The sequence below is a fragment of the Eschrichtius robustus genome, chromosome 4 (genome assembly GCF_028021215.1).
Source record: "Eschrichtius robustus isolate mEscRob2 chromosome 4, mEscRob2.pri, whole genome shotgun sequence".
Lineage (NCBI taxonomy): Eukaryota > Metazoa > Chordata > Mammalia > Artiodactyla > Eschrichtiidae > Eschrichtius > Eschrichtius robustus.
The window spans coordinates 1249350-1269616 of record NC_090827.1 but is presented as its reverse complement, the minus strand read 5'-3'; the positions used below and the strand labels follow the sequence as shown (position 1 = coordinate 1269616).

At 38.2% G+C, this 20267-nt stretch overlaps 1 protein-coding gene across 2 annotated transcripts in view; it reads left to right on the top strand.

The window, feature by feature from the left end:
- Positions 1 to 20267, top strand: part of PDGFC (platelet derived growth factor C) — a 219625-nt gene that overhangs the window by 165539 nt on the left and 33819 nt on the right. For both annotated transcript variants that reach the window (XM_068542379.1, XM_068542378.1), the window contains exon 3: positions 105 to 285. In XM_068542379.1, coding sequence (XP_068398480.1) covers positions 105 to 285 — 181 coding nt within the window. The remainder of the gene's footprint in view (positions 1 to 104; positions 286 to 20267) is intronic.

Below are 20267 nucleotides of genomic sequence, written 5' to 3'. Positions count from 1 at the left end.
ACAGCTGTGGTCCGCAGGGACTCATTGTCTCCATGCACATGGACTTTGAATTCCTAAAATAACAGACCATGCTTTGATGTCTCTTTTGTGTTGGTCTCTTGCAGGTATGATTTTGTAGAGGTTGAGGAACCCAGCGATGGAGCCGTATTAGGGCGCTGGTGTGGGTCTGGCACTGTGCCGGGAAAGCAGATTTCTAAAGGCAATCAGATCAGGATACGGTTTGTGTCTGATGAATATTTTCCTTCGGAACCCGGGTTCTGCATCCACTATAACATTGTCATGCCAGTAAGTACCACTTAGAGATGCCCTTATTTATCTGGATCAGTTGTTTGGTCACTTGTTTTTCTCCTTTTAAACAAGAGACTTAGGAAAACCAAGAACCAAAAACCTTTCCTTAGCTTGATTCTTTTTTTTTCGTAAATGTCACTATGGTTATTACTATAACTATAATTTATTCACTGTAGATTATTAGTGTCTCTATCGCCTTAAAAGTCCACGCTTTTATGTGATGTTTTAATTTTTCCCCCATTAAGGTGTCATCTTTCCTTTCTGTACCCACCAAAAGTTGATTTTTTAGATGTGTCATTTTATGTTTTTTGGGGGGAAAGGTAAACTTATTAACTATTCTTTTCAAATCAGTGTTTAAGTAAAATATATTTTAAAAAGTAGTTATCTCAGTTTTCCTACTTATCTTAATATTTGTCCTGATTAAATAATGTTATGGCCTTTGTACCCCAAAGAGGAAGTTTCGAAATTCTCACAGGGATTTAGGAAATCCATTTTTATTTGTATTGCAATTGTTTATTCCCTTTATTTTATGTATTATTTCAAACATTTGTATCTATTTGTTGCGCTGCAACGAAAATATTGAAAACCTTCTGGCTGTTTATCACATTCTGCTTATAATGGTAATTCAGAACTATTTATACAAATATGGTGTCACCTAGTATACTTTTTAAATATGATCAGTATCACCATTTAAAAGAATATAAAACTGATATCATTAATGATTTTGACAGATTTAGCAAACCAGTATGCACACTGGGAACATGAAATGGTGTGGGCTACATGCATTAATTAACATGTATATTCTAACCAGGTATAAAAATAATGCATCCAGCACACTAACAATTCATGAGGCCAATTAGAAAATATGGGATCAATATTTGACTTTATATATTATTATAATTATAATTACAATTAGAATATATATAATTATAATAATTGCATATATAAATATTATAAATAATTATATATTAACATATAAATATCATGAATAATTATACATTATTCATATATTATATATTATTATAATATTATATTTTATTATATAATACTTTTAAAATATTGTGAATAATTATATATTATTCATATTGTAACGTTAAGCAGGAATTTCCCTTTTTTGATTGCCCAAACTCAATTCCGTGGAATAGTATTTAAGCAACTGACTAAATTATGAAATTTAAGTATTGTTTGAGATACAGCTGAAAAGAAACAACAGAATGTAAACTGAAGTTGGAAAAATGATAATTTATTTATTTATTAACAGAATCATTTACTGTGTACAATTGAAGTTAAGGGAGGTATCTCTAAAATATGCTGTGAATTTACATTGTGAGTCTTGATCAATTTCCTGTTATAGATTATTTGAGATATCTGTATCTCTATTCCATTATGAAATACTTTGCCCAGTATAGATTCTCTACCATGTCCTTTGTTAATTTCCAAAATTTGTCTTAATTTAACTGTTTAACATTTTTTATTTAAATTTAATCAATTTTAATAATTTCACCTAGAAAAGTGTTAATATTAGACAAGGATGAACTTATTTAAAAACCTTTTGATACTGTGACTATTTGTTTGAATGAAGCCACTAAGAATCTGTTTATCGCCCTTTCACAGTACCCTGCTTCACAGAATTTACGAGTTTAATATTTAAGTGTAAAATGCCCTAGTGAGCTATGGCTACACTTTCACAAAGTTATACAGTCCATATTTTCCAGTTTGGATTTAGCACATCTAATGTTCATAAATATTTAAATATGAAACAATCAAATTTTACTGAAAAACATAATGGTAGGTCTTGTATCATAGCGAAGGTTTGATTTACCCCAAACCTGTGACAAAAATAAACTTGACACTGAGAAGCTATTTGTACAGTATTTTAAATGAACTAGTGTCTTCACATTATATTAATAGCAATCTATTATCATCCCACAGAATAAGACATGAAAGCAAAAACATATATATGCTGACACCAAGTGTTGCCTTCCTCTGATTTTATGATCTCATAGGTTGTCTGGTTGTGTAACCCACAGAGTGGTGTGGAAGAAATAAAATATGTAAAGACAAAAACACAGGACATGTACAGTGCCTCTAGTTCTGACCCCATTATAGTTTTTCAATAAGTAGTTGAATACTGAGTTGACCATACAACTCAGTCACCCCAGCTTAACTAACAGCGGATTCACTGACACTTGTGTTTCCATATGTATGTGTGTGTCAGATTCCTGAGCCTGGAGATGAGATAAAGACCCATAAGGATCTGCTGTAAGTACCACCCATCCTCTGGACTGGGAAAGACCCTGCCCCCTGGGTTTGACCTGTTACCAGGGATTCACTGTGACCAAGACCAGAAACTGTATCTGGGAGACTTTGGGTGAAGAGGGTATTTCTGTTTGCGTCATCAAAATTAAGTTCAGTACATTTTTAGATCGTTACTGAAATAGTTGGATAAATTGTCAATATGGACTTTGGATTGACACTCTCCTGGGCTCTGTTGAACGTGTCTTTCTTGGTAACTAACTTCTTGGTAACTAGTTGCCCTGTGATGGCTGCCTGGGGAAACAGTTTGCATTATGCTTAGGAAACCATCAGGCTGGGGCCAGAAGAAGCAAGAGAAGAGGACAGTAGGTTCCTGCCTTGCTTAACACGTGTGACCTGGTGATGTTAATCTTGCCAGATGGCTTTCTGGAGTGATCATTGATACATGAATTGTACTGTCTCACGAGCTTTGACTCTTCAGGGTGTGAGTTTACTTTGACAGCTTACCTGCCATTTCCTCACTTACCCTTTGCCCTGATCCCATGTAGCCGTGGCTCCCTCCATGCAGCCCACACTCATTCCGCTCTCAACAACTGCCCCGAGTCGGTGAGTGAAAATCAGTGAGAGATTTTGCTCTCTAGCCTCCTGGAGTGTTCTGAGTTATCAGTGTACCTTGCTCAAGGGCACCCCCCCTGCCTGACCCTCTCCCCCAGCATCCCTGCCAGCAGGGCGTCATCCGTCAGTCTTATCTGTGCACCAGCGAAGGAAAGCCTAAGGGAAGAAAGTTTTTGCCTTTTGGAGAGGAGGCTTTAAAGTTCTGCGACACTTGCTCGGGAGCAAGTGCCCCTCCAAGCCCCTGGATCCTCGCTCACACTTTTTTTTTTTTTCTTTTTTCCCAGAGATGAACTTCATAATTAACACACCCAGCTCCCCAGAGGCCATGGTCTCCCTGACTGCAAACCCCCTGCTGCACAGTAGGACTGAGGGGCCACTGGCCCGATGGCTTCTTAATTTTGTAATGATAAGATTCTACTCAGTCCAGGCCCTGAGTAGGCTATGAACTTCCTGCCTTGAGGTCTGTCGCTGTGCAGCTGTTCAGTGTTTCCTCACCTGCCATCGCCCCTGGCGGGGGGGGGTGTGTGTGTGTGTGTGTGAGCCCCCCATGGAGCTATCTCACTTACTGTATGTGACAGAGTAGTGATGATTCACAAACCAGAAAACTGAAGAATCGCAGTAATGACCCGACATACCCTCCTGGTCCTGGTGTATTAGGCTGTATTGCCAAGGATACATTCTTGTCCTCCTTAAAGAAAGAATGGAGCTGGAATCCTTTCTTTTCTTTCTTTTTTTTTTCTTTTTGTTGTTGTTGTTGGGGACTGGAACAGCCCCCCCCCCCCCGCAGGGTAAAGAAATTAGTCCCTACTTATGGCGTCATACGCATTGATGGGTCTAATCATCCTTACCTGCTTTTTTATAATGATCGGAATGAATATTTTGCATCTATCGATACATAGAAAAAAAATGTTGAGTTTAATCACATTTTTTTCTGGGACAATTATAGAGAAAGTTTATTTTAATATCCTTTATATTTAACAAATAAGAGAGTGAACTCCGCAGCCCTCTTTGGGAGCTTGAATGAATATTTGATTCCAGTCAACCTTTAAGACTCTGTGGTTCTGATTACCATACATCTTAGCAGGAGAGTTTTAATGCATTAGTTAAAATTCTCAGAAATAGTTTTTGTTACACGTGTTGCCATTAAAAATTGGGTTCGCCTTTGAAAGATGATTTACCCACTCTTTTTCCCTCTACCAGTGAATGAGAGAGCGTATAGTTAAACAAGGGATCCCTTACTATTTCGAACAAAGTGATGCTGATCTAATATAGTTCATATGTGTTTTATATAGAGATATGCTTTCCTTTGTAATATTATGTTTTCAGTACCATTTTCTTGATTCCCAGGTACCTTAGACTAAGACATGAATAACATTTATCTTTCCATTTTGCTCTTTTAAGTTGATATTTTAGACTGTTAGTTTAGAAAAAAAACGTAGCATAGGATGTTTACCTGAAATTAGAGCTAGTTCTTCATAGCTTTTAAAAAAATAGTACCAGATTGACTACATTAATTAAAACTTAAAGAATTTTCATGCTGTTTTCAAGAATTATTTATGGAAATGTATATTCCCCAATCATGCTCCATTAATACATAATGGAAAAGAAATCCAGGCAAATGGATGCCAAACGATATATATCCAGCTTTCTGATGGGGCATAAGGAGTTAATAATGTCTTTGATTTTTGTTTCCTTTATGCTAGAAGAGGAAAAAAAGGCCTGGTAGATTAGCAGTGAGAGATTGTTTGGGAAGAAATGAAGCAAAACTGAAATAAAACAGTGCAAGCCTGTTTCTGTTTGGCGACCACACACAGTGAGCGCCAGCGCACATTTCAGATCTCTTAGAAAGAAAAGAAAATTTCTTGTTTAATTTTGGAGTCATTTATAATAGAGTATGTGTGTTTCACTCTGGGTACCGTAGCATAAGCACCATCATTTTAAAACGTTAAGAAACCTACAAAGGCTGAAAAATAACATCTTTTCTCATATCAAAAAACGTTGTTAAAAGTGTTTTATTTTTTAAAAAATCTCAGCCTTAATGTAAAATATACTGCGTATTTTTGTCAGGCAGTTAGTTCACAAAACCATACCTATTTTTGAAATAAACTGCACAAATCCAGATCTGATATTTTTAGTGGTTTTATTCTTTATATAGAGAACTCTCCTTCTTGAGTATAATATTACTTGTAATCCGTACTTTTTTAAATGGTTATAAGATTTGAGGATTTTCTTTTTCTCCAAACTGGTTAACATTTTGAAGGGTGATTAAACTACTGCCGCTTTCTTTCAGGATGGTTTTATTGAATATTATATTTTTAAAGAGCTTTAATCTAAGCTTTCTGATCAGAAGTAGTAATAATATTTTCAACAATTTATTTGCTCTCATTTTCAGTTTAACGACTGGATCAGTTTAGATGAAAAGAAATAGATGTTAGCGCTACCGTACCACTTGACTCAGTGTATTTCGATCTTCTTTACTTTATTGCCTGAAAAGGGGAGAGTGCGGGGTTGAACGAACTGAAGGCTCCCTTAATACCCAACAATCCCATGCAGCTCATCTTAAGTTACCTCCACATTTGTTCTATTATTTGTATGATCTTAATCTTTCTTTTTTTAAAAATCCAAAATTATTTTTTTAATCTTTTTACATTTTTGATTGACATACAGTTGATTTACAATGTTGTGTTAATTACTGCTCTACAGCAAAGTGATTCAGTTACACACACACACACACACACACACACACACACATACATATATTTTTAATATACTCTTTTCCATTATGGTTTATCACGGGATATTGAATCTAGTTCCCTGTGTTGCTTTTTCAATATGTATAATCGCTGGCACCTGTTGGATAGCACATATTTTTTTTTATTCTTATTAGTAAAATCATCCCCGGAGAGGAAAGAATGAGAGAGAGGGTAAGTATGGCGGCCACTTTGTGACCCCACCGTGTGTTCTCCTGAGCGGCCTTCTGGTGAAGGACGCGTGGGGAGTGAAGGGGCGGCCGTGCAGGAGCCGGGGCTTCCATGGGGCAGGCTCAGAGGACACTGGAAGCCCGAGGTGCCACTGAGGAATGCATGACTGATCGCCAAAGAGTTATTAATTATGCAGGATGCAGAGAACAAAGCAACTCAGTGAACATTGGCTCCGGGGCAGAAAGGAACGGGGTGGGGGGGGGGGGTTTCCTTCCCTTCTGGATGTGCCAGTAGGTTTATCACTGTTACTATCTTGTCAAGGAATGTCTTACCAGAAGGCCAGATTTGCTTTTATGTTCAGGTTAGGAAAAATTCCAGCTAACTCTCAAACAAGGCATCAAATTCATTGGTTCCCTTTCTTTGGGAAAAGAGCAGCGGGGCTGGAATAAAAATACCCAGAACAATATCCTAACACAGATGCCTTAGGAAAGAAAGTGTCAGAATGTATTCAGGATTTTTAAAAATCGCAAATCTTCGTAACAAACTGCATTGCATTCCTATGTTATTGTATTAAACCGATTTGAACAGGGAAAAAATTAGGTTTAAACCTTTCAGAATAAAATTCTATTTACCTTAAGAGAGAATTAAGAGAAAAATGTGTTCTTAGAATCGTTTCTGTAGCAGAGAATAGAAGTATTTCAAGTATTGTATGTCTATACTGGAGTCTGAAACACGTTGGAATGATTTGATTTTTATTAAAATATACAATGTACTTGTATATTTATGCAGGGAGTCTTGAGGTGACAGTACTTTCTTGCATCAAAGAAATTATACAATTGCTGCAGAGACTAAACTCTTACTTGCCTAAGAGCTGTTAAATATATTTTTCTACCCACCCTCTACTCCATGGACACAGAGCTCCCTTTCACGTGAAGGGCATGGGCTGTCTTCCATTTCTGCTGATTCTTTTGGTTCCAGTTAATTCCTAGCTATCTAAGAAGGAATTTCACAGATAGAATGATTTGTAGTTGGAAAGAAAAAGGCAGTTGTTACAACTGCGGGAATGGTAAAAGGCAGGCAGATCATTTTAAGTTGATGTGCAAGTGGGCTGTAAATTAGAATTTAGGTGAATTAAAAGTTTGAAGTTTGATTCATATTTTACATCGAAAGCCGCAAAGTTTTGGAAGTTTAGGGTTAATACAACAACCTAAACCCAATGGAGAGAACTGCTCTCTACAAATAAGTTTGTTACAATTTAAAACGATAAAAGAAATAGTTTTTCTTCAATATCCCCGTCCATGTTCCTGTTAATTCTTTCAACATTTGTTGAAGAATATGTGATGAGGTATTTTGTTATGGGAGAATTCAGAGGTGTATATGGCGTTGCCCTGTGTTTCCGAGAACCTTGCTTGTTCTGGAGAAGAGATACATACTGTATACCTATACAAATACAGTGTGTCAGTATGTCCTATCATCAGTGGTTTGGAAAGATTTTGAGAAGGCAGAGAGGCGATTGTTGAGAGCAGAGGATGTCGTAACTCTTAGATGAAAGAGAAAAAAACTAAACAAGCAAACAAAAACCCTGGGAGTTACCTAGTATAAATTCGATAACAACTGTATGATAAATACCTCTCAAGAGCTTATTAAAATGTATGTTTTCAGATGTCAGAGATTATGATTCTCTGGTTCTGGAGTGGTTCCCAGTTATCTGTATTTTCATCAAATGTGCTTATATATTATGCTCCAAGACGTTCTCGCATTGAATTAGGGGGAAGAAATTTCTCTAAACTATAAACTGAGCAGGATACAGAGAGTTTTACTAAAGATGTTGGGGAAATATTTTTTATATTCAAACTAGCATGAATATTTTATGGAACAGATTGGAGACTCTGCTTTTGTATTTTATAGCTAACATGCCCATGCGTTCTCTATTTTTCAGGACTGCAGAAAAGAGTGGGACTTCCTTTTAGATGGATAGATTTCAGATTTTTTTTCAAATTATTCCAATGAGAATTTTATTTTACTTTTTTATGATTTCAGTTTGTAGTACTTGCATTTATTGTACCGACTTTTCTAAGCTGTAGATCAAAGCCTATCAATTCTGTCAATTGTCAGTGTTTGTTCCCCGTGGAACTAGGATACATGACCACCCGCCATCTTTTCTGGGTCAACACTAGCTTGTCTGGTAATTCACGGGTGGCCAAGGGCCAACAGGGAGGCACCATTCCGGACAACGTATTCTTTTGTTGTTGGTTGTGATGGGTGTCATGAGACAATGTCAGTAAAACAAGACAGTTCCAGCCATCAAGAAGTGTTCTTTCATTCTCCTCACTCTGTTTTTTTAACATGTAATTTTAATTTTTGTCAGAGTTACACTTGCACATAGCTTTGAAAGGCGACTCTTTTTCTTAAGCTAGTTACAGACATAGCAGTTGCCCCCTGCTGCCCCCTTCCCCTGCCCCGACTGTTGTCCTTTGGCGGCAGGTACTTCTGGTTCTTTTAACTGATGCTCTTAGAATTGACCTTCAGACCTTCAGGTCAAAGGCTTTTGTCGCTCCTGCTGGCTTCTTTGGTTTTAAGAATCGTCTGTGGACGTCATTGATGTCACGCTCTGGGAGGTGAGACCTTCACTCTTTTTCACCCTCCTGCCTTCACAGGCCCCTTCCCATCCATCCCCCCGTCCTCCGTTAGATCCTAATTATATCAAGATCCAAATGCACCCCGTGCATCCTGGTGGCCACGCAGCCATTTCTCACAGCTGAGCCATGAAGTATGCTGTGACTACATTTCCTTTCCTGCCCTCTGTTTTGTTTTATTCTCCCTGGAGCTGTGTCATTTTGCAGTGTGCTGAGCTTTCTGTATATTTATCACTGATTCATCCCCCAATCATTCCTCAGATTGTGTGAATCTCCTCTCAGTGCACTCAGATGCATTAGGGTTCCTAATCATTTCATCTTTGGGAAGAAATCCCTGCAGACACAGTCGGTCTGCTTCCCTCTGGGCTGGTTGCCCTTTACCTGCTGCACAGCCATCATCCTTGGGGTCCCCCTCCATCCCCGCCCTGAGCATCCCCTTTGCGGTTGTCTAGAATTACATCCCTTGTTTGTACCATCGTTTGTCTTCCTCTCTCTTAGTTTACTTCCTTATTTGGGAAGGCAGTAAAACCCCCATGATGTTACTGAGAAAAAGGAGTGTCACAGAGAAAGATTTTGTGACCTCGCATAACTGAAGATGCCTTGATCTAACCCTCAAACTTGAATTCTTAGCGCAGTCTAGAATGTGAGTTGGCCCCTTCGAAGCTGACTGGACATTCTGTGCATGTGATGGGCTTGCTGATTAGGGTGTTTACTGCCATGTGAGTAAAGGCGGGTCAGTCCCCTGAAAAGCCCCCGATTCTCCTCGCCCCTCAGCTGAGGGTGTGATCCTGGCTCCCAGCTCTGCGGACTCAGAGCTGAGAGTCAACAGCGTTAAGTATAAAGGTTTTTATTCCGCCTCCTCCTCACCCCACGTTCAGAATAACATCGCTGCTCCCTTCCATGCTTGGCTTCCCCAGGCCATAAATGCTCAGTTTTATCCTGTTCAGGGTGCAAGTCCGAGCAGGGACTATGTCCCTCTCTGCCCCAGCGGGGAAGTGGTTCTGGGGTGTCTGACGGCTTTACGATCTCCAGTCCGTCCCCCTATGTGCCACCTCCCCGTCGTGACCACGTCCACAGGTACCTGACGCCCCCCATGCCAGAGCCTTTGCGTGGTTCTGCTGTGTCAGGTTGCTTCTTGGCTTTGTCTCCTGCAGGTCCCCCGATGCAAGGACGACACATCCACCTGCGTGTTGCTTTCAGAATGTTACCGCAGTCGGCTCCTTTCCAGTTTTCTTTGGCCTTAACCATTATGCATTTAAAAAATACCTTTGGAACAGAGCTAAAATCACCATCTTTTCATTTTTTTCTTTTATTTATATAGCAATGTCCTTATTAAAGACTAAGGTGTTATTTGCTTAAGAAAATATTCAGAAACTCTGCACGCTATGGAGGACACACTGTGTGCCAGGTGCCATGCTCTGTAACTGGTTTTCAGGAATTGTTACCAAACACAAGTGTTTGGGCCCAATGCACAGTGAGACAAAACAAACCAAAACATTGGTGTTTGGAGCAGAGAAAAGTTTATCGCAGGGCCATGCGAGGAGACGGGTGGCTGGTGCCCAAAAGTCCCCGAACTCCCGCAAGGGCTTCAGCAAAGCATTTTAAAGGCCAGGTCAGGGAGGGGCGTGGTTGGTTGTTGGGGACTTATTGGTGGCGGCATCCTTTGTCCTTGCAGCTGTGCAGGTAGGTCAGGTCATGGTGTTTCTATAAACCTCCAACAAGATGAATGCTATTCTCTGTTCTGCAACTTTTTGTCTCAGATGAATGAAAAGTGTTATGCCCTTGAAGGTCAGGGCCTTGAGAATGGGCTGTCCCGTATATTTCAGGCTGTAGGCAACATTCTTAACTTGTAGCAAAAGCAACAAAACACAAAGATTAAAGTAAAAGAAACAGATCCAATATGGAGTCAGATATCTTCTTCCCTTTTACAGAATGACTCTCGGTTATCCCCCCAGGCCAGATAAAATAAGCCCACATAGAAGTCGCTTTGCATGATTATGCTAATATTATGTTTACCTTTTTAAAGTTGGACAGGCAGAGAGGACTTGTTCAGCTATTTACCTTTTCCTGAACTGTGTTTCAGTATTAGTGTCCTGTCTAATAGTAACCACTAGGACACCAACCATGATTCATTCTTTTTTCTTTTTTTAATTGGAATATAGTTGCTTTACAACGTTGTGTTAGTTTCTGCTGTACAATGAAGTGAATCAGCTATACGTATACATATATCCCCTCCCTCTTGGACCTCCGTCCCCCCACCATCCCACCCATCTAGTTCACCACAGAGCACCGAGCTAATCTCCCTGTGCTATACAGCAGGTTCCCACTAGCTGTCGATTTTACACATGGTAGTGTATATATGTCAATCCTAATTGCCCAATTCGTCCTAAATAGACATTTCTCCAAAGAACACATACAGATGGCCAAGAGGCACATGAAAAGGTACTCCACATCACTAATCATTAGAGAAATGCAAATCAAATCTACAATGAGATATCACCTCACACCGGTCAGAATGGCCGTCATCAAAAAATCTACAAACAATAAATGCTGGAGAGGGTGTGGAGAAAAGGGAACCCTCTTGCACTGTTGGTGGGAATGTAAACTGATACAGCCATTATGGAGAACAGTATGGACGTTCCTTAAAAAACTAAAAATAGAACTCCCATACGACCCAGCAATCCCACTACTGGGCATATACCCTGAGAAAACCGTAATTCAAAAGGACACATTCATTGCAGCACTATTTACAATAGCCAGGATATGGAAGCAACCTAAGTGTCCAACGAGAGATGAATGGATAAAGAAGATGTGATTCATTCTTTATACGTGTCAGTTTTAACCAAACAGCTCATAGGACCCATACATTTGAGGAAATGCTATCCTTAAGAAGAGTCTTCAAATATTCACTTATTTGAGTTATGCTGTTAAAGTATTTGAATGCTTCAAACATTAAACCCAGAACTTTAAAGTTCTTACCTATTCCTTTAACTAAGATGACATACTTGTATTGTTATTTATTTAAGATTACTTTAAAACCACATGAACCTGATTTTATATATCATATAACCTTCAATTTTTACATCCTCTGACAGTCTTAGAACAAAACTAAAGGGTCAGTGTGATTAGTGTTATGTACTTCTGAAGAGGTCGATTTTTTTTTTTTAATTTAAGTATAGTTGATTTACAATGTCGTCCTAGTTTCAGGTGTACAGCGCAGTGATTCAGTTATACGTGTGTGTGTGTGTGTGTGTGTGTGTGTGTGTGTGTATTCTTTTTCGGATTCTTTTCCCTTATTCTTATAAAATATCAAGTGTAGTTCCCTGTGCAGAGGTTAATTTTTGAAAGTCAAGTATATTTTAAACATATTTTGGAAAGGAGGTTCTCAAGGATGTCATCTTGGAGGAAGCTGAATCAGGCAGAAGAGAATGAACACATGTTGACGGCTGGCGCTTTTATGTCATTGAATCCCCATACTGTGGTATTACCACCATTTTACAGATTATGACTCAGAGAAGTGAGGATGTTAAGTAGGGTTTTCCTCACTCTAGTTAAAGCCAGGCTGCTTCTGCGCTGGTTTGGGAAATATATTAGGAAGATCACTGAGGAGGGAAGAGCAAATGTTTTCCTGTTTAAACACCTAAGTTTTATTCCTGCTGATTACGATGTCATGGCTTGTTTAGAAACTTTGAGAAGCTGGTGACCTAAATTAGAATTTGCCAATGTTGTAAAAATGATAGTGGTAATCAATATTGAGGGTTATTGTACTTTCTCCACACAGATACCTTTAAAACGCAAGCAAGACATATAAGCTCCTTTAAAAGTCACTTTCAAAGCAAAGGCAATGTTACAAAAAAAAAAAAAAAAGGTGAAAATGCCTATGGAGTTAATAATTTCACTTATCCATCAAATTCAATTGCTATTGAAAAATTAAAGTTGCCTGTAAGTACCCTAGCAATCTTTTCAGCTCCAAAGAATTTTTCAGAATTTCATCATGAAGGAAACTTTGAAGGCTAAAATTGATACAAAGAAATAGGAAAATGAAGTTGGAAAACAACCATAACAAGGTGAACAAGACTCCACTGAAAGTCTCCTATGAAGCACCTACTCAGTGAATCCCACTGAAATAAAAAAGACCCAGAGCATTTTTAGTTTGAAATTTTGCAATCTGTGCACAGTGTCTGAAATATAGCAGACATTTGATAAGATTTAAAATGAATGGAAGAGGAAACGCTCATGTAAGCACTAATATGCATAGGGAATGCCATTTCGCAGCTGTTTGCGGGGTGGTTACTTGAAGGCCACCAAAGGCCCAGTGAACAGAGAGGAAATTCAGGGACCTAAATGTCTTGGTGTCTTGGCCCCAGAACAGAGGTCCTGCATCTGGCTAGGTGCTTCCACTTTAGAGAAGTGAGTCCGTTTTTAAATGATAATGGAAAAGAATATGAAGAAGAATGAATATATGTGCATAACTGAATCACTTTGCTGTACAACAGGAATTAACACAACATTGTAAATCAGCTATACTTCAATAAGATAAATTGAAGTACACACTGTACACACTGCTATATTCAAAATGGGACCTACTGTATAGCACGGGGAGCTCTGCTCAATATTCTGTAATCACCTAGATGAGAAAATAATTTGAAAAAGAATAGATACATATATATGTATGACTGAATCACTTTGCTGTACACCTGAAACTAACACAACATTGTTAATCAACTAGACTCCAATATAACATAAAAAGTTTTTTAGAAAGTAAGTCAGCTTTTGTTTTAGTGTGAGTAAAACTAACACTATTTACTTTACTTTAGTGGAAGTAAAACTTCCTCTATTATGGAAATACCTGCCTCGTACCTTTCCCTGTGTTTCTCCACTGCAGGTAGTTATTCAGAAGCTGGATTAAGGCTGTCATCTGCCTTAAAATACTATGTGAATTATTTTAAGTACTCCCAAAGCAGGTTTGCTTAAGAAAGCTAAGATGTCTATTAAAAACTTTTCTTTTTTTCCTCTGGAAGAATAATAGAAAAGGCATTGAAGTGGCAATTATCTTAAGACTCTAAAATAAAATCTGAGATAGGAATAGGAAGTAAGCTTGGATAGCTCCAGGTCAGCCTGTGCAAGTGTCTTAATACCGTCTCTGAAATTGTGCTTTTAAATTTCACAGGGTCGCTAAAGAGGAAATGCCTTTTTCCAGAAGAATAACATTCTGATACAGCTTGAAAAAAAAGGCATTTTCCCGCCGGGTATAAGTTAATGAAATAGCATTAAGTATAATTAGTCGTTTTAGGAGAAGACATGTGAAATACACAGAATTGTTCCAGAAACAGAAAGACACTGCATGCCAAAACTTGACTTGCAGTGCTCGAGTGAGGCAATGTGAAAATATATGACACGTCTTTTGGATGAGATTCTTTAGAAGTCATCTCAAGCATTCTGACAGAAATATTTTCCTTTCTTTTTGGAAGATGATGAGTGATGCTTTGTGGTATTCTAATCCCATTACTGGTAAAAGTAATAAAAAGAACTCCCGAATCCACCCAGGCCTGCAGTGTTTTGTTTTAAAGTCGGGGGATCCCTTTCAGACTTGGTCTTCTGCAGGGAGCTGACTTTGCCCTGAATTTAATGTTTGCATGCCGCTCAGTCACCTCGTGGAACTCCAAAAAAGTTTCGTATTTTGTGACTCGATGTCAAGAAGGGTACGTTTGACTAAGTCTATAATGGTGATGATACTGATTGAGAATTGCGCGTTCCTACTGTGTATTTAAATTGGTCTCCCCAAATCTTGAGATCATGCTTTTCGTTTATCCTCAGGTGACGTTTTCTCTTCCGATAGAATTCCTTGTTACATAAAAAGCCTTCACTGTTGCCCCCGGCTTGCCATAAATGGCATAAATGGTGTGGTATCATTCCACGCTGGAGCAGTTTAAGGAAATGTAACTCTTTGAAAGCACCGTCTTGGACCTTCCGTTGGGGCCCTCATGCGTCTGGTTTTCACTTCTTTATATTGTGAGGTGCGGCAATTTAGCTTAAGTAAAAGGGTTCAGTCATTTGACTTGAAGGTAAATGGAATTTTGTATTTTAACTGTAATTTTGTATCAAGCTGATTTAAAAAACTCCAGTCTACCGACGTGAATAATCGTAGTACGAACCATTTCTGTAACATCTGCTACTGTATTGGATTCTTGATATATGTCACCACGTTTCTTTTTTTTGGCTGCGCACCATAGCTTGAGGGATCTTAGTTCCCCAACCAGGGAAGGAAGCCAGGCCCCGGCAGTGAAAGCACGGAGTCCTAACCACTGGACCACCAGGGAATTCCCTCACTTATTCTTTATAATAACTATGGGAAATGATTCCCACTTCAACTGCGAGGAAGCATGCCCAGAAAGAATGCAGCTTGCCTAAGGTTCAGAGCAAATAAACAGGAAAAAATGATAGTCAAACCATGAATTTCAACCATAGTACGTGATATCCCCTAATCAACTTTTGCTCAATAAGAACTTTTTTAACATTTTATTTTGAGATAATTGTAAATTGACATTCATCTGTAAGCAAGGTCCTGTACACCCTTCACCTGGTTTTCCCCAAGGGTAGCTTCATGCATGACGGTACATGGAACAATATCACAACTTAGCAAGTGACACTGTTACAGCCCACCGACCTCAAGAAGGAATTTTTGACTGAAAATACACAACACCGTGGTAGGTGTTACGTGAAAGTGCTGTATGAAAAGACTTTTAGAAATAAAAGCTAAAAGGGCATTTGATTAATAGACAGTTTTTAAAATGGCTCAATCAAGAAAGAGCACATATTTTTGTATCACGAAATGGCTTCAGAACGTCAGCTTCGGTCATGAGAAGAATTTCTGTTCTGAACTAGGTGATCTTATGATCTTCATCTGAAACTCTGTAGTGTGGTGCAGAACCGTTTTTGCAGCATTGTAGAGTGGAACATCTATCATAGATTAAAGCTGATAAAATCAAAAGTAATACCACAAATCACCCCTCTGGATGTGGCATTCAGAGTGAATGTATGAAACGTAAATAGTCACTATAAATAAATCCATGAATAAGGGTCTGCTGCCTCTGAGACAGAGATTAATGAAGCTTTAGGATGCTGAGAGCTCAAGATATAATCTATAGCTTTAAACTGATGTCAAGATTCAGAACTGATTGCTTTAAAAGCCCTTCATCTCTCCGGAAGAGATTGATGACTTCAGTGCTACTAGGTCTCTTCTCATGCGAAATCTGTATAATGCGGTTCCAACAGGTATGGTATGTGGGAGTATTTACATAGTAAACGTAACTGTACAATATGTAAAAGTTAAACTATTACGAAAGCAAAATATAGTAACATGTGATATTTTCCAGGTATTTTTAAATTTTAGAACTCTGTGGAATGCAGCTCCTGAATGCGTTGGGGGCTGATAGCTTGTCCATTAGTTGAGCTCAGAAGGAGAGTCCTAACAATGATACACATATTCTGTAAGCATTTAATTTTCTAAATTTTTAAATTTTTAAAAATTTATTTTATTGAAGTATAGTTGATTTACAATGTTCTGTTAGTTTCTGGTGTACAGCAAAGTAATTCAGTTATACATATAGATATGTAGATATAGATATATAACTTCTTCATATTCTTTTTCCTATTCTTTTCCATGACGGTTTATCACAGGACATTGAATATAGTTCCCTGTGCTGTACAGTAGGACCTTGCTGTTTATCCTGTAAGCATTTAATTTTAACTTCACTACTTTTTATTTAAGCCAAGACCTTTTATTTAAGTAAGGATATGCTACTTGGAAACTTGTTGTATTTCTTTCAAAAATCATAGCTGTAATGCCTTAATATTGACTTTCAGTTTGTATGTCTTTAAGTAAAAAATGAGAAGTCAAAGGTAGCTTTCAATGCAATCTAAGTGCAGATTTCCACTAAGCTGTTGTGAGGTTTTTCCCTCCTAAATGTTCATTTTCTCTCTCATACCTACTTGAATAGCAACTTTGTGTAGTAACTCATTTTGGATGGAATCCTTCCCAATTACCTAAGTTTGCAAAGAGACAACTGCTCTGTTTGATTGGGTTACATAATATTTAAATAAGGAGCATTACAGTAACAGGTACTACTGATAGAAGTAGTTTGGGGAACAATACAGCTGTCTCTTGGTAGGTGTAGAATCCAACTGGAAAGAGCAGAAAGGATGCCAGGAGCGTTCATTTAGTTGTGGGCATTATTGGTCGGCGTGCTTTGCGTGACAGGAAAGCTACCTAAACCAGGAGGCCAGTTGAGTGAAGGTCAGTTACGATAAGGACTCTCATCCTTTGTTCAGTTTTGATATTGACACTGCCTGATAGCGTGTCATTGGGAAATTGTAAATTAAATGGGTGTGGCCAGTAGAAATGTAGGTGGTAACTGTGTCTTCGTATGGCTGTCAGAGTGGGAACAACACGCCTGGCACAAATTAGACATTTAACGCATTTTTATTCTCTTCCGTAATTTTTCCTGTGATTTAGCTTTGCTGTTTTTCAAGCTGCAGAGAAGAGCATGGCATCTGGAAGTTACTTAGTTTGAAGGAGTGAGTTTCCGACTAGTGAGAAATCCTTTATAGAGAACTCCCAACGAAGATTTAGGAAGAGATGTTTTTATCTTACTGAAAACGTAAAATAGCTTATGAAAAATATTAGATATTTACCAAAGTAATGGGGGAATCAGGCTTTCCTTTTCCTCCCTCCCTCCTTCCTTCCTTTTTCTTTCTTTCTTCCTTTCTTCCTGTCTTTTTTTCTTTCTTTCTTTCTTTCTTTCTTTTTCTTTCTTTCTTTCTTTCTTTCTTTCCTTGTTTCTTTCCTTCCTTCTTTCTTTCTTTTCTTTCTTTCTTTCTTTCTTTTTCTTTCTTTCTTTCTTTCTTTCTTTCTTTCTTTTCTTTCTTTCTTTCTTTCTTTCTTTCTTTCTTTCTTTCTTTCTTTCTTTCTTTCTCTCTTTCTCTCTTTCTTTCTCTCTTTCTCTCTTTCTTTCCTCTTCCTAAATGCTCCTTATCCTAAACAACTGCTTGACTTTTGTTATTTTCAAAGTTAGTATTTCAGAATTTTGTCTATACTTTCTCACCCTTTCCTCACTTGGGAAAATGCCATTTTGTTGTTGTTGTTGTTGTTTCGTTTTGTTTTGCAACTCTTCTGTAAGTTAACCCGACTTTTTGGCCTTCCGTTTCTTTTTTTTAAAGAATGCTAGTTAAATGTACTAAATCAGTTTCACAACCCACTAAACACGTCACATCTTGAGTTGGAGAAATCTGGCCTCGATTGTAAAAGATGCATCATTTGTAGATGGAAGAGTAGGGCTTTGGACCATTTTACTCACCTTCCTGGGAAAGTACCATATTATGCTAAAATATGTAAGAATTCATTCTTAAAATCCCCAAAATTGATGTTAAAGAACGCTTTCCATGATCCCCTGAAAAACGTACCATGGATTTTGGGAAACGGAGACTCAAGGTCTTTCATCAGTGTTGACCCGTTGAAAAGTTACTCCTTTGGGAGATTGTGCTTGATGGTGACTTCTCAGAATTGTACTGACACCTGAGTGACGATAGGAACTATGGATTGAATGCCTGCCTGTAGTCTACGGTATTTAAATGCACAGCTTGTTTGCAACGATGCACTATTGGTTTAGTTTGCTTCCGCGCTTGGCTTTTGAAGAGCTCATCCATCTTCAAGTGCAGGAATTTAGGGTTCACTTAGCAGTTTCTGAATCAGCAGTCCGGGGCCCACCTGCCCCCCGTGACTGTTTGGTGCCGACGGCCATCAGCACGGGGGAAGGACATGGCTTCTTGCACACGCTGCAGTTCTCTGTGAGTTTTCAGTGACACCAGAGCAGAGGCTGGAGCTGGGATGGGAAGCTGTCTCAGGGCCGACTCATGAAGATGGGGCTTGAATTAGTTCTCTGTGCCGTCCACGGTCCAACTGGAAACGCAGATGAAAGGTTTTGGAAAGCACCGTTTTTCATGGTTTAGACAGGTCTCTGGGCTTCCTGAGCTGTGCACATGACATGAAATGGGGCCTTTCATGGTATTTACTCTCTGTGTATTAATGACACTTCTGCTTGAAGATAAAGCACTTTCGGTAAAAATAACTTGTCACTCAGCTGAGACATTTTGCTTGGAAGATGCTTTAGTTTCAAAATATTTCTCTGCTCATGTGTGCTCTTCTGTTTCCCTGCTCATCTGAGTTTTTCTAATTTTGATGTGCTGGTTTTTGTTTTTAAATCTTCTGCTCTGTGGTTTTTACCTTTGTCTTGCATCTGTGTAAGGTGACTGCTACTAACATCTTTTATTACTTTTAGAACAATGTCCTATGTAATGCTAAATAATTAAAGCAAAATATTTTGCATGGAGTATGACTTTTAGGTCTTAATTCAATTCCAAATTGTCTCAAACATCCCGCAACATTGCCATTTTATTCTTACTCTGAGTACGTTGTTTTCATAACAATGGTATTTTTCTTTATGTATTTGGATTATAGCTCCAATGAAATCTGTATTTTTTCAATCTCTTATCCATATCTAAATCATACAGATATTAATACTTACTGAATCATTTTCCTATCAATGCTCTACTTTTGAGAACATTAAGAAATTCAGTCTCTTGTCACATTAGTTTTAAGTATGGGCAAAGATGCTAGACTTTTTTTCTTGACCCTTGGGATTGAGAGGAAATATTTACAGATGTTAACCATGGTGAAACTGCTTTTCACATACCCCTTTTGATCTCTATGAATAATAAACGGGAGGGTTTCATTAGGCGTATCAAAGTTTCCAGACCTTCCTAGAATAGATTTGAAAGTTGATGGCCAAATGGAGATTAGGCTTTCAGGCCCAAGACAGGCAGGGTATTACATTGTTGCTACTGTAGCTATATGTGCCACATAGTGAATGCACGTTTTTAATATGTTTTAAGACTTGCCTTTGTATTGCATCTGTGTAAAGTTACTGCTACTAACATATTTTACTACTTTTAGAACAATTCTGTTGGGCATTACCTAATAGTTAATAATTAAAGCTAAATAATTAATACGTAAACCTTTGTTTTTAAGATTTATTTAACTGCTATAAAATCTTTGTTGGCACTGCTTTGTATTTAGCGGATTTTCCCCCAGTCAACATGTGAGTCAATTCTTTAGAACTCAAGCCTTATTTTAACTAACCCTTACTTATTAGGTCATTTTGTTTCATTTTTGACATTATTTCCTGTTTTGCTTTTTGCTTTCCTAAAGCTGTTGTTACTATACTCTTGATAAAAAAGAAAATTCATTTTCGAGGCCTCTTGGCTTGGATGTTTTAAAGGCACGTCAAACTCAATGTGGTCATTTTTAAATTTCAAAGTTCCTTATAAATGTTTTGTTGATCTAAAACAAATAGACTCTTTCTTCCTGTGGGGCTAGGCTAGTTGTAGGGCATGAGACTTCCTTAGTTCTGCAGCAAAAATGGATGTATTTGGGATGACCAAAGAATTGCAACTGGGGTTCTGCAACCTTGGCAAGGCACACGCAGATCCCTGC